General features: G+C 61.7%; 1 protein-coding gene across 4 annotated transcripts in view; it reads right to left on the bottom strand.

Annotated features, from left to right (window-relative positions):
• Positions 1–14,417, bottom strand: part of FAH (fumarylacetoacetate hydrolase) — a 34,918-nt gene that overhangs the window by 13,223 nt on the left and 7,278 nt on the right. For 3 of the 4 annotated variants that reach the window (XM_043553877.1, XM_043553878.1, XM_043553876.1), the window contains exons 6-13: positions 13,066–13,163; positions 12,918–12,970; positions 10,578–10,677; positions 9,771–9,901; positions 8,370–8,445; positions 6,488–6,534; positions 4,143–4,244; positions 3,884–4,001 (exon numbers count right to left, since the gene is read on the bottom strand). In XM_043553877.1, the coding sequence (XP_043409812.1) occupies positions 3,884–4,001; positions 4,143–4,244; positions 6,488–6,534; positions 8,370–8,445; positions 9,771–9,901; positions 10,578–10,677; positions 12,918–12,970; positions 13,066–13,163 (725 nt within the window). Of the gene's footprint in view, positions 1–1,348; positions 1,557–3,883; positions 4,002–4,142; positions 4,245–6,487; positions 6,535–8,369; positions 8,446–9,770; positions 9,902–10,577; positions 10,678–12,917; positions 12,971–13,065; positions 13,164–14,417 lie in introns of those variants that run through there. The other variant, XM_043553875.1, reaches the window with a different exon arrangement.

Here is a 14,417-nt window from a genome sequence, read left to right as displayed (position 1 = left end):
CCGGGCCCTAGAATGTTCCCAGAAATGAGAAGCATGTTTCATCCCCGGGGACTTTTACTGACCGGTCCCTCTGCCTGGAGCATTCCCTCTCCAGACCTCCGACTGGCTTGCTCCCTCACTGCCTCCGGCCATCTGGCAGAAAAGCACTTAGAACCCAAGACACTAAGGCCTTCTCTGAGCACCTGTTTATAGCATCCATACCCCCCAGTGCTCCAGAGGACTTACACTATCCTGCACACTGGGGGTCTTCTCCTTGCCCCTTCACTTATTGTCTGCCCCCCACTGGAACGTGAACATCACAAGAGCAGAGGTTTGGGCTATTCTGTGCTGTGTCTTATGTGCCCAGAACGGTGCTTGACACAGAGAAGACACTTGATGAAGACAGAATGAATGAATGAATGAATGAATGAATGAATGAATGGCATGATCTGACAGACAGGCTCTGGCATGAGGTCCGTCTGGCTCAAGAAGTCACCGTGGGCACGAGGAACCAGGCTGGGACTGGGGCTGCATGTTTGTCGTGGGCAGGGCGGAGGACATGGGGCGGGGCTCACTCTCCGGATCCTTGTGGGTCTTGTGGGCCAACTAGGGAAGGAAAGCTAGCCCCCTGGCCCCTTTTCTGCCCTGGCATCTGTTCAGTTCAGGTGTGTGTGCCCACAACTTGGGGGCTCCGCCCAAGTTTTGCCATGTGCTGAGACAGCCACAGAGCCCGTGAACCAAGTCTGCTCCTCACGTGCCCCCGTGAGGCAGCCCCCCAAGAGATACTGGATGTGTGGGGTGCTATGATGATTTTACGTGTCCACTTGGCCGGGCCATGGTACCCGCAGGTTTGGGCCAACGTTAGTCTAGAGGCTACTGTGGAGGCATGTTTTAGATGAGGTGAACATTTAAGCGGGTAGACTTTGAGTAAACCAGACCACCATCCATCATAATGTGGGTGGGCCTCATCTCATCAGGTGAAGGCCTTAGGAGAAAAAGGCCTGCTCTCCCCAGAAGAGGGAATTCTGCAGCAGACCACCTTCGAGCTCACACTGTAGCTGTTCCCTGGTCCTCCAGCCTCTGGCCCACCCTGCAGATTCTGGACTTGCCAGCCTGCACAATCACGAGTCAATTCCTTAAAATGCATTTCTCTACACACATCACATCCTATCGTCTCTGTTTCTCGGAGGACTCTAATGCAGGGGCTGCTGTTTCCACACCAGCGAGTGCGGGGAGGGCCGGGGTGTCTCATAGGAACGGTGACCGATGAGCCTCGCTGGTCAACCGCGGAGACCGTGAAGTGGGACACACCCTGACTTGTGGGTCCAATCAAGGGCACGAGCGGAGGTCACACGGGACGGCACGGGGCTTCGAGCGTGGACACCGAGCACGACGGCTTTATTTACCACTGAACAAGGAGCCAGGCCCGCCCGCGGCCGCGGACGGCGGGGATCCCCGGGCAGGGGCGGTGAGCTCACGTCCGGGATGCGCAGAGCCTCACGCGGGCAGGAGAGCGGGCAGCACTTTCCCGGCACACTGGCCAAAGCCGACGCGGTACCCGTCCCCCTGGCAGTGCCCTGGGGCAGAGGAGGACAGGGTCAGGCACGCAGCTGGGCCCTCGGCAGCACAACAAACACGACGGGCAACGAAGAGCAACCCTCCCGGAGCTGAGCCGAGCCGCGGGGGCGCGGACACGGAACGGTAGGTGCACCTGCTGCCAGGGACCCTCCGGAGCACTGGACCCGCGGCTTTCCTGACGGGCGCGCTCCACCCCCGAGTGCGTTTGGGGTCAAACCACACGTCTGCTGACGGAGTGCCTGGCCGCTCCATGGCCAGGGGCCCCCCAGAACCCAGCTTCCTCATCTGCGAAGCAGATCGCGGGACGGTACCCACGGCGGGGGGCTGCCATGCCTGACACACGGGACCCGTGAACGCCCAGCGGGTGCCAGCTGCTGTGGCGGTGGCGAGCGAGTGATGGGGGCCGCACGCTCGGCCTCTGAGCGCGGCCCCTCTCTCGGGGTCGTGAGGGTTGGACGGACTATCTGGGTGAGGCCCCCCGCGTGATGCTCCGTAGGTGGGAGCTCCAGGCCCTCGATGCCCCAAAACAACGGCGAGGGTCTGCTTAGCGGAAGGGCCTGTGCGGACCGGACTCAGCAGGGAGGACACGGGAGCAGAGAGGACGGGGCATCTGGGCTGGGATCTGATGGGTGGATAGGAGTTCACCGGGACACTGAGGGAACGGGAGGCACACAGCCCGGGCGGGAGACAAGCGTGGTGCACTTGTTCTGGGAAGCTGCCGGGGGAGGGGGCGGGGGGCTGAGAGCCCCAACGAGCTGTGTTCTGAGGCCACTGAGGCGACACGGACCAGCTTCCAGCCAGACAGTGACACGTTACCGCTGTGTCTCGAAGGGAGCCCAGGGTGGCTCTGGAGGACATGGACGGACACACAGACGCGTCGGCGTGAGGCCTCGGGCCCCAGGGCCCCCAGACTGGATCGCACCCCCGGAACCCCGGGCCGCGTGGAGGCCAGAGGAGCTGAAGAGGGCCGCGCCAGGCAGTGGTGACCGTGACCCCCTGCTGGGGTTGGCCCGTGACCCTGGCTCACACAAAGACACCACCAGATCCCCCCACCTGCTGCAGATGGGCCCCAAATCAGGGGCCCCACCTGCTACCTGACAGGGAGAGGGGACGAGATGCCGGCAGCCAGGGGAGAGCACGGAAGCAGCATTTGTAGAGGGCCCTCCTCCCGGCGGGGACGCTGCCCTCCGCCCCCCACTCGACACGGGTGCTCCGTCCGTCACCGGGGCCCCACCACCCCCACTAACGCACCACCTGCTACACGAACAAGGGTCCACGACGAGCCATCCTGGGGCGTGAGGCTGGCCGCTCCCTCCCCATTTACTGTTGGCACAGCAGGTGGCCAAGATGGGGTTCTCTCTACCCCAGCGCGAGTGACATCCGGGGCCAGATGTCACTCGCTATGAAGGGCTGTCCGGTGTAGGATGCTCAGCGGCATCCCCGGCCACCATCCAGGGACAACTAAGACGGTGACTGTCCCCTGAGGGGCGAAGCTGTCCTGGTTGAGCCCACTGGTCCGGGGGGGGAGGGAGCCGCACCCAGACAAGCGGGGACCCCAGGGTCTTCCCGAGCCCCCAGGTGCCGCTGCTGGGTCCAGAGGAAAGCTAGGCACAGGTGCATCCACGCAGGGATGGAGGGACCCGAGAGGTCAGGGCGCGTCACTGAGCCCTGGACGGAGGGGAAAGCCAGCGCTCCCACCTCCAATTGTGGACACAGAAGGTGACGGCATAACTCCTTCTCTGGAACCCGGGTCCCGGCATGCCGACCTCACCGGCCCTTCCCTGGAAACCACCTTCGGGCTACTCCCCACCCCACCCCACCCAGAGTGGGAAGCTGTCCCCTGCCCAGCACGCTGCACCTGCCAGCCCGCCCAGGCACACAGCCTCACCCCGCAGAGGAGCAAGCCCGGGGACACAGGAGCAGCCCCAGGCAGCGAGCTGGGCCTGACACCAGGGGTGTCTCTGCCAGTGGAGCTTCAGGGGGTCCCACCCATCTCACACCCTGAACCGAAGCAGAGGAAATGATCCAGGGAAGGGGGCGGGGGGACGGCTTGCACCATGCAGAGGTGAGGGTGGTGACCTTCCCATCCCAGGGCAGTCACCGCATTCCAGAGCGTCCCCGCTGTGGAGACTGCGGTTTAAAGTCCTGGGTGGCCAAGGCCGGTGGAGGCGGGAGGCCAGAACACGCAGACGCGGGCCCGGGGACGCCAGAGTGGGGACGAGGGAGGACAGATGGCTGTTCGGCCAGCCTGGAGCGCCACACGCTCACAACGGGGCACGCGGACAAGAGAAGTTGGACGGAGCCCGCGAGGCCTGGCCGCCCTCACCTGTTATGATGACTTCATCCCCGTCCAGCAGAAACTTCCTGGTCTGTCCGTTCCCCAGGTCGATGGCCTTCGTTCCCCTCCAGGACAGCTCCAACAAGGAGCCAAAGCTTTCGGGCTCCTTCACAACAGGAAAGGGAAGAAAGCCTCGCATGTGGTGAGCGTGTCGGCTGCAGAGTGGATGCCTAGCAGAGCCTACGAGCCCCTGCCTCGTGGGACCGCCCGGCCACAGGGGCAGGCCCGAAGGTCCTCGGAGACTCACCGGCCCGCTGATGGTTCCAGAAGCCAAGAGGTCCCCCGGCCGAAGGTTGCAGCCATTGACAGAGTGGTGGGTCAGCTGCTGGAGCATCGTCCAGTACATGTACTGAGGGTGGGGACACAGGGGGACAGGAAAGGTGGCTCACCCCAGCCTCCGGCCGGCAGCCCACAGCCACTCAAGGCAGACATCCTCCCTAGGTGTTCTCCCGGTGCCCCGAATGGCTGGCAGCAGCATAAGCTGTCCTCCCGGAGCCACCCAGGCCCCCCCCAACCCCAGCTGAGCCACCCAGGTCTGCTCCCCCCACCCCAGCTGAGCCACCCAGGTTTCCCCCCCACCCCAGCTGAGCACTGGCTACAGCTTTGGCTCCTCTGCTCCTTCACACGTCCCTAAGAAGGCAGACCTTCTCCCCACTCACACCCTCAGTCTGCAACCTGCTCATCTGTCCTCAATTACATGCTGCCCTGAAAATACCCCTGAGTCCTGAGTTGGCAGGGTTTAGGACCTCATCACAGCAGAGGCTTCCCGTGAGCAGGCCTTGCTTGCACTGCCCTCCACCTCCCCACCCCCCTGGGCCCCGAAGCAGACAGGGGCAATGGAGCAGAATGATTCGAACAGGATGTCAGGGAGAGCCGGGGAACAAAGGAGCACCGGGGTGGGGGGGCTCCGCTGGGGACGGGGGGGACAGGGGGAACCATGTGGCCACCAAGGTGCTCAGACACAGTGCAAGCCCACAGCTTCTTAGACCTGACGCTCCTGGCGAAGGAAAACTTAGAAATGGGCTCGAACCCAGGAGTCCTCCCAAGAAGGCCCCCTGATCTTTTCTCAGCCTAAGGAGCCCATGACAATGTCCAATTCAAAAGGACACTAGAGCAGACGGGAATACGTTGATTCAGATGTGCAAGTGTTCAGCAAACACCAGAAAAGGTGCCCAGCCACACTACCCATAAGGGAGATGCAAACTGACCCCTGCACCCTCACTGACTACAGGAAAAGGCACACGGCAGCGCCTGTCGGCCAGCGGGGAGCAGCCGAGCAGCCAAAATGCTTACCTGCTGCTAGCGTGAGCAGGGACTGGCACAAGCGCTCTGGAAAACTGTCTGGAAGAGCTTCTAGGCTGAGTGTACAGATGCACGTGCTCTGTGACCCAGCAAGTGTATTTCTGGATGCACACCCAACTGAAAAGTGCCCGTGTGTGCACCAAGAGATGTGGCCTAGAATGTTCACCGTAGCTCTGTCCTGGCCCCGAACGGAAACAACCCGCACGTCCCGTGGACCAGAATGTTCTAGAATGTTCGCAGTAGCTCTGTCCTGGCCCCGAACGGAAACAACCCACATGTCCCGCCAGAATGTTCTAGAATGTTCGCAGTAGCTCTGTCCTGGCCCCGAACAGAAACAACCCACACGTCCCGCAGACCAGAATGCTCTAGAATGTTCGCAGTAGCTCTATACTGGCCCCGAACGGAAACAACCCACACGTCCTGCGGACCAGAATGTTCTAGAATGTTCGCAGTAGCTCTATACTGGCCCCGAACGGAAACAACCCACACGTCCTGCGGACCAGAATGTCCTAGAATGTTCGCAGTAGCTCTTTACTGGCCCCGAACAGAAACAACCCACACGTCCTGTGGACGAGAATATTCCAGAATGTTCACAGTAGCTCTATACTAGCCCCGAATGGAAACAACCCACACGTCTGTCAAGAGTAGAACATTTTACGAAATGAGATAACAAACCACCACTTAAACAATCAGACACCTGTCACGTTAGAGAAGCCTGAGGGAGAACACACATTGTATGATTCCATTTCTATAAAAAACAGACCAACTAGACGTATGGCAACAGAAGTCAGAAGAGAGATCACCCTGGTGGGGGTAGGGGGGTGGCGATGATGTGACAGGAGGGGATAGCAGGGGGCAGCTGAGACGCTGCCATTCTGGTGTGGGTGCAGGCGCACGGGGATGTTGACTTGGTGAAACTAACTGAGCTGTGCACTTAGAATCTGCATTTTCCTCCCTGTGTGTTGGGCTTCAATTAGAAGTTTACTTGAAAAGAAGAAAAAAAAAAGTGACTTGGATCCATCCGCCCCCGGCAGGACCGGAGAAGCCAGAGGCTAGACCCTCGAGGGAACATCTGCCGTCCCCCGAGAACATCACTGGTCACATCTATGCAGGCTGCATCTGGTGGGGGGTGGTCTCTGTGGCCTCTTTAGAAACAGGCCCACGCACTGCACCACGACCCCATCCCAGGACGGACGCAATCCTCCTGTTCCTGACGGCAGGACGGCCCTCTTTCCCGAAGGTCCAGGAAGCAGCACCCCCACCCCCCCCCCCCCAGGTTTTAAGGCTTACCTTAAAGTTGGACCTGCATATGGTGGCTGCCTGGCTCATTCCTTCTCCTGTTGGAAACAAGTAGCACTGATGGGGGGCCCTCGCTCCATTAATCGGGGGGGGGGGGGCATTTGTAAGGCAGATTGTTCTGCGGCCTACGCCTGCCATTGTCGGCCACGATTTCACCACAGAGCCGGGGAAGCAGTGAGCTGGCGGCCATCAGAGCCGCGACACCTGCACAGACGCCATCAGCCGGAGGCGGTGCCCGTGTTGAAACCTGTGTGCCACACCCCCCGGGGCCCTGTGGACAGCGGGGCCGTCTGTCCCCGGAGGACTCCTCCAGGGACGGGCAGGATGCTGCTCGACTACCTACTTCGCCAGCAGTTATTAAACACCTCCTGCACGCGAGGCGCCGGGCTTTGCTGCTCGGTTCCTCGACGGGGTTCGCAATGAGGAAGCTCTTTACTCCGTCCGAGGCCCGGGCCCTGGCTTCCCGCCCGCGGCTGCACAGAGCAGGTCAGGGCCCCCACGCCTGCTCCCGCCCACACGTGTCCCGCAGATCCCGACAGGGACCGTCACGACGGCACCTTCGGGACTGCAGGGGGGAGGGGGCCTGGGAAACCGTCCCTGCGCCCAGTCCTCCCCTTCTAGGTCTTTCTACATCTCCCGACACCGCCTTCTTGATAACCCCGTCCCCTCCCCAACCGGGCTCTCCCCTGGATGTTTCTGGACAGATGAAGGGAAGACAGAAACGGGCCCCAGAGAGGGTCCGTGGGTAGGAGACTAGCCCGGGACCGACAGCCCTGGGTTTTCCTCTCAGCCTTGCCATCAGCCCCCTAAGTGCCTTTCCTCTCTGAGCCTCAGTTTCCTCTCTGAGCCTCAGTTTCCCAAAGTCTACCACGGAAGAGCGGGACTGGCTGGTGCGGTTTTGCAGCGGGCGCCACGGCAGCCGTGAGCCCTTCCTACAACTGCTCCCTCTGGGGAGCGTCCTGCTCCTGTGGGTGACAGTGCCGTCCCCTCCTGCAGGACACAGCCTGCTGCCGGGAAGCACCTCTGTCAGGGGCGGAGACGCTGGAGCTGGCCGGACAGCAGGGCCCGGCGCGCGTACATAGGTTGATCCAGGAAGGGCACGGCCAGGGGTCCGTGTTGGTCCCTGGGCAAACCCTCCCCTTGGGGGCCTCCAAGGTCCCCCATCAGGAATGGAGGTGACACCGCCTCTTCCTTGGTACCGGCTCTGTTCTAAACCTTTGCACGACGCCACGTCCTTTACCCTCACGACCACACGGTCCAGTCGATGCCATCACTGTCCCATTTTACGGATGACAGACTGAGGCCCAGACGGGTTCAGCCCCTTGCCCAGAGTCCTACAGCTAAGCAGAGCCGAGGTCTGCAGGGCCAGGCTCTTTACACTAATGCTCTCCTGGCCTTTGGAGCTGAGCCGTAGAGCCACCGGGGGTTGTGGGCCGTGGGCCCCGGGCCGTCTGCGAGGCTCTCGGGGCTGACCCGGGGTAGGGTGCAGGGGACAGGGTGTGTGGCCCCAGGGAGCAGAGCCAGGCTTCCCGACAGGCACGAGGGAGGGGTCACCAGTGGTGTGTGAGTGGAGGCTGGGGTGACCCTGGCTGCGGTGGGGGGGCGGTGCAGGAGAGGGGATTCAGACAGAGGAGGCAGGTCCCAGACTCCGTGCTTTCTGGCCCTAACAGTTGAGAGCTCAGCAATACGTCACCAACGTCCTGTGGGCCCAGTGTGGCATGCTTTGCGGGCGGGGTGTCCCTTCCCCCTTTCCTTTGCAAGACCCCCATGGGGCTCTAAGGCTGCAGTGGGAGACACCCTCTCACCAGCCACCCTCTGCCCCCCAGGAGTCCAGGAGCCCACCTGGACACAGTCTCTGAGCGCACGACAGTACCTTTCAGGGTGACAGAGAGGTTGATGTCGAACGTGTAGGGCCGGTCGTGGCGGAGATACGGCAGGGGCTTGGGGTCCTGTGAGGGCAGGGCAGAGCACAGAGGGCTACTGGTTGAGGGGCTGCGCTGGCCCAGGCGGGGCCCCCAGCAGACCAGCTCCCCAGGCACAAGGGGTCTGATGTAGGACCTGTCCCTGGACGGCAGGGACACTGGTGGTCACATGTGCCGGGCTCTGGGAAACGCAGCCAAGGGGGGAACATCCGCAGGTCAAAGGCGCAGGGGTCAGATCAGGGATGCCCCAGAAAGCCAGGGAGTGGAGCAGGGGGTGGGAGGGTGTGTGGGGGGGGCCAGAGATGGGGAACAAGACAAGGCCAGTGGGGGAGGCTGGGGCAGCAGCGGCCGAGAGGGGCGCCCGTCGGTGCAGGACGCCGAGGGCCAGGCCACGAGTCCGCACATCAGCCCAGCATGGTGTTTTCCTGAAGTGCGACACACGAGATAATCTGGGATGATTTTAATGGTTGTGTGTTTTGTTTTTTTTTATGATGAACTTGGTGGCTGGTGACACCAGCAGGACATAGAGAAAAAAAAAAATCTAAAACAAAAACGCTATCCCTGTCTTGTCTAAATGCATTTGAGTTTAAAAAGGGGAGGGAGCAGCCAGAGTTATGAAGACCCTGCGAAGGTGTTTGCGCAGGGGGAGCCCGAGATCTCACGTGACTGGGAGGCACGGGAGGGGTGTGGCCTGGCAGGCAGTCAGGGGGTCCCGCCAGGGAAGGGGGCAGGCGTCGGGGGCTCACCCAGGTGGGGAGAGCGCGGGGGGTGGGGGGTGGAGGGTGGGGGACAGGGTGGGTGCAAGAGCCCCAGCAGGGGGAGGCCGGGGGTCAGTGATGGGGGAACGGCAAAGGGCCGTGTACACCTGAGCATCGCAGGCCTTGGGGAGACATGGAAGTCGGTGGGCGGAGAGCCCTGGGTAAGAGCAGGGGCCGCTGGAGAGGTCACAGGGCGTTCCTGCGGGCTGCTGGCGGAGGTGGGGTGGGGGCCTGCAAAGCGAACCCCCTGTTGCCGGGCTCCAGGCTGCATCCCATCAGGGGGGCTCCAGGGGGCGCCGTCCCACAGAACAGAACTCTGCGACCCGGGGAGTTGTGCGAGGTGGTGGCCCCGGCCAGGACCCCTTCTTCTGCCAGCTGGCCGGTCCCCCCGGCCCCAGAGGATTCTGAAGGCCACACAAGAACTGTGCGGGGGGCAGGGAAAGCACAGGCAGAAGGAGCGGTGCCCGGCCTGCCTGAGGTCACATGAGGGCAGGCTGGGGGCACAGAGCTTCCCTCCGGGGTCTCGATGCCGGGTGCGCCCGTGGCCTCGGGTGGAGGGGCCTGGCTCTGGAGCCGCTGCAGAGGTGAGCTCACCTGCTCCGGGTTGGGCACGGCAAAGGGCAGGAGGGCGTCCATGGGCACCACCCACGGAGAGATGGTCGTGCCGAAACTCTTCCCCAGGAACGGCCCAAGGGGGACGTACTCCCACTTCTGGATGTCTCGAGCTGCGGGAGAAGGGCCGAGCCGGGCTCACGGAGGCTGCCGGGGCCTCACGGTGAGCTTCTCTCCTCTGTGGTGCACGGGCCCCAGCCAGGCTGCCCACGGCCGGGGACAGCAGCATTCGGTGCCCGGGTCACTGTGCCGAGTCACAGCAAGAGGCAGGCTGACCCAAGGGCAGGTGGACCGTCCCCCCACCCCGAAGGGGCTAGAAACTCGTCATCCACGTGGGAGGCAGACGCTTCTGGGGTCTCTGGCACACAGCCCAGGGGCTGAGAGCGGCTGGATGCTGGGCTGCTTCGGTTCAAAATCTCAGCCCCACCTCCTCGCCCGCAGCATGGGAATAACCGTGTCACCAGCACCTTGCAGGGATTCGGCATGGGGCCCGGCCCGTAAGTGCTCACAAGGGTTAGCCAAGAGGTCAGCCTTGTTCCTACTGAACTCACAAGAAAATGATCAGAGAGGGGAGGTACCTGCCCGAGGGCTCAGAGCTGAAAAGTCTGCGTGGAACCCAGGCCACATCTCCCCCCCCTCCCCCCCCCCCCGCCGACCTGCACCAGACCCGGGAACCATCAAGCCCAGTGACCGCCTCCCTGACATCTAGTCTTTACCCAGGGCGGAGTGCTCCCCAGAGCAGAGTGCTCGCAGGGGGCCCGGCCTCGGGACGCCCACCCCCATGATTACCGCTCCAGTCGTTCATGAGGACCATCCCGAAAATGTGCTCGTGGGCCCTGGAGATGGGGATCGGCTCTCCCAAGTTGTTGCCGGGGCCTACGAAGAAAGCCTGCGAAGAAAGAAGGCGGTTAGCATCGGCCCCCTGCTGCCCCTCACTTGCCTGGAGGCAAAGGTCAGGTATTTCCACAAACCCAGCCCGTGCTGAACAGAGACAGAGGCCTCCAGGCCCGCCCTGCCCCGCCCCTCACTCAGCACCCCTGCACACACCCCACGTGCTGTGATCTGACAGCTGTGTGAGGCTGCGGAAGAGACACTTCTGGGTGGGCACTCATGTCAAGAAAAGTCCAAAACCTGCCTCCATAATGCAGCTAAGGAGAGAGCCAGATGGGGTACCCCCACCCATGCCCCCCCCCAGCCACCAGAGGACAGCATCACCAAGAACGTGTGCAGGAACCAGCTGGATACCGAGACGGGAACGCCGTCAAAAGCACACGGAATCAGCTACGACATTCATAAAACCTGAGCCACAGCTTTATTTGTTCTGTGTGTCTAAACGTTGCAACTTCTTTGATCAAGATTTAGGACAAAAAAAAAAAAAAAAACCAAGGGCACCAATTTGTATAGAACCTGATCCCCATCGAGTGGAGGAAATCTGTGCCCCCCCACCCCCGACCGTCTTTCCATACACTGGTTCCTTTCCTCTCGTCCACCTGCGGTCAACCCCCAACATGGGGCCCATCTGCCTGCAGGGGGCCCTGTGCCGGTGCCTCAGGCCGGCAGACCCCCTCTTGGGGTCCACGTGGTGCCCCCTTGCAGGAGGCAGAGGGCTGGCTGGGAAGGCCTTGCTGGGACTGGGGGCTCTTTGCAAGCGGACACACATTCCTTCCTCTGGACGGAACCCCAAGAAATCACAGAGCAGGACTAGAGAGATGGGGGCTCCAGCCTGCCCCCACCTTACCAGGGGGCCCCCAACCCTTTCTCCTCCACCTGCCATGAGGAGACACTCAGCCCTCCCAGAGGCCTCACCTAAAACAACCATGGGGAGCCCCCGCCATCTGCCCGTGCACCCCCATCACGGGGGGGGGGGGGGGGAGGGGGGCGGGGCCTGGCTCCACGACCCGCTGGCCTAACACACTGCCCTGCAGCCAGAGTCCTCCTCCAGCCTGGCATCTCCTGCCTGTCCCCTCACCTCGGGGACTTCCGAGTTCCTCATCCCTGTCAAACGCACAGCCCTGCAGCGCGAGGGAACCCAGAGTCAACGTCCGTGTCCCGGGGGTGATGCTGTGGGATGGCCACGCGGGGGACAGAGTGTACAGGGGGTCGGGGTCTCCCTGTGTAACTACTCACAACCGCACATCACTCTACAATCACCTCAAGATAAAGAGTTTAAGGTAAAAAAAAAATGTGCAGCCCTGAAGTCACCCCAGTTCTGAGATCACATGGGCCCGGGCACAACCTCAGGGGAACTGAGAGGTGTAGTTGATTCCTGCTATGCATAGGGTTTATATTCTTTTTGTATTAATTTCTGTTTTAGATTTGTTTATTTATTGAGAGAGAGAGAGAGAGAGAGAGAGAGAGAGAGAGGGAGAGAGAGAAAGCAGGGGAGAGGCAGAGAGGGGGAGAGAGCATCCCGAGCAGGCCCCACACTGTCAGCGCAGGGCCCGCTGTGGGGCTCGATCTCCCCACCCGAGAGATCACGACCTGGGCCGAAGCCGAGTCTGATGCTCCGCAGCCTGAGCCTCCAGGTGCCCCGTGCAGTGATCACATCCACGAAGTCCACATTCACACTGCATGAGCAGGTGCAGACCCACCGCTCCCGTGGAAAATGCCGGGCCTCCGGTCGCACTCACACCAACCGGTCCGTATCTCACCTCGCCTTGCGTGTGTTTCTGTTTGAGGTCACCCCATCAAACGTCTCCCGCTGACTCACTAACACGAGCACTGAGCGCCTGCACATGCTGTCTCTGTGCTCACTGACGCGAGCACTGCACGCGAGGGGGGTTTTAAACAGCGAAAGCACCCCAAAAAACACAAAGATGCAAAACGGCATGGCCTTACGTGGTAAGAACGCCACCCGCGTACAGCAGGAGCTGAGCTGAGCTGGCAGAGCGTGGCCCCGTCCAGCCCCCGCAGGGAACACACCATGGGGCCTCGAACTCCTTCCCGCTCCGCGTGGGTCCCAAGTGACCCCTGCGGGCCCCGCGAGTACTGGTCTGGAAGTTACCGGTTCGCTTTTAGAAAGTAGGAGAGCTCGCAGACACAGAGCTTGTGGAGGGTGGAGGGCCCTCCCCGGGAGCACTCCCGCCCCAACGCCGGGCACAGGCCGCGCCCAGGAAGCACCCCGCTCACCATCTCCAGCTCCATATCCAGGAGCTTGCAGGGGCCAAAGACGGGGGGCTTAGCTGCAAGACACCAGAAGAGACGGGCTGTTGTACGTGCTGGGCCACGGGACCCGCCGTGTGGGGACACAGAGCGGGGACCCGTGAGGGTCACTTACCGTCGTCGGGCCTCATCTGCCCCGTGGGCCTTCGGATCGGTGTGCCTGACACCACGACGGAGGAAGCACGGCCGTGGTAACCCACTGGCAAGTGCAGCCTGCGGAAGACGGCGGAAGGAGGCTACCGTGACACGCGGTCAAGGTCACTTCTACAGTTTGCAAGCTAAAAACAAAAAGCAGTCGAAACCCGCGGGGCGCCTGGGTGGCGCAGTGGGTTCGGCATCTGACGCCTGGTTTCGGCTCAGGTCATGATCTCACGGTTCTTGAGTCCAGGCCGCGCAATGGGCTCTGTGCTGACAGCAGGGAGCCTGCTTGGGATTCTCTCTCTCTCCCTCTCCCTCTGCCCCTCCCCTGCTCACTTGCGGTCTCAGAATAAATAAGCTTAAAAAACAAACAAAACTCAAAAGGAATTGCTAAGTGTCCGTACCACGAACACTGCTCAGCATTAACATGGGAGGAAACAGGGCTCCCGGGGGCTCAGTTGGTTAAGCGTCCAACTCTTGATTTCAGCTCAAGCCCGGATCCCAGGGTCATGGGAGCAAGCCCCACATCGGGCTCCACTCTGAGTGTGGAGCCTACTTAAGATCCTCTCCCTCTGTCTCTCTCTCTCTGCCCCTCTCTGCTCTCACACGCATGCACTCTCTCCAAAATAAAAATTTTATAAAAACAATACACGTGTTTGACTTTATAAAAATGTCCAAGTGCTGTACTGACAAAGCACAGGAGAAAGACGCCACGTCGGGAGAAAACACAGCACACGACACGGCGAAGGGCTAATTTCCATTAAACGTGAAACATTCTTCCAAATTAACGAAAGAGCAGTGACCGCCCGGAAAGCCGGCGGGGGGAGTGCAGGAATGTCTGTGAAAGACTATGGAAGACGGAGCAGCGTGCTGCCCCGGAGAAGGGGGTCAGGGGTGGGGCCTGGGCCGATCACAAGACGTACGTGCATCCTGTGTAACGAAGGACGCGCACACGCGGCAACAGGAGGCCCGGGGCCCCCTCGCGCCACACATCGACAGGCCTGTCTGCTCTCCCCTGCGGCGGCAGTGGCCCGTGGCTCCCGCCGGAGTCTCCCCTCCCTGCGCACCTGCAGTCCCAGACTCACCGCCTTGCTCCGCGACCCTGGCCTTGCTGCTTAACCTCTCTGGGTCGTTAACCTGCTGTCTCTTTCCTTCTTCCTTCCTCACCTTGATTCTGACACACACTGCCCTCCCTGCCTGCTGACCCAGGGTGCCTGCCTGCCACTGTGTCTTCAGTCGCCGCCACCTCCGGAGGACAGCGCAGAACAAAGGGGCAAGGATCTCAGCTCTGGGTTCCCCGTGGGGCGTGGCCTTGACCTGGGGGGTTGC

This window comes from Prionailurus bengalensis, chromosome B3 (assembly GCF_016509475.1).
Source record: "Prionailurus bengalensis isolate Pbe53 chromosome B3, Fcat_Pben_1.1_paternal_pri, whole genome shotgun sequence".
NCBI classification, from domain to species: domain Eukaryota; kingdom Metazoa; phylum Chordata; class Mammalia; order Carnivora; family Felidae; genus Prionailurus; species Prionailurus bengalensis.
Note: the sequence above shows the minus strand (reverse complement) of the source record. Positions and strands in the feature narration are given on the sequence as shown.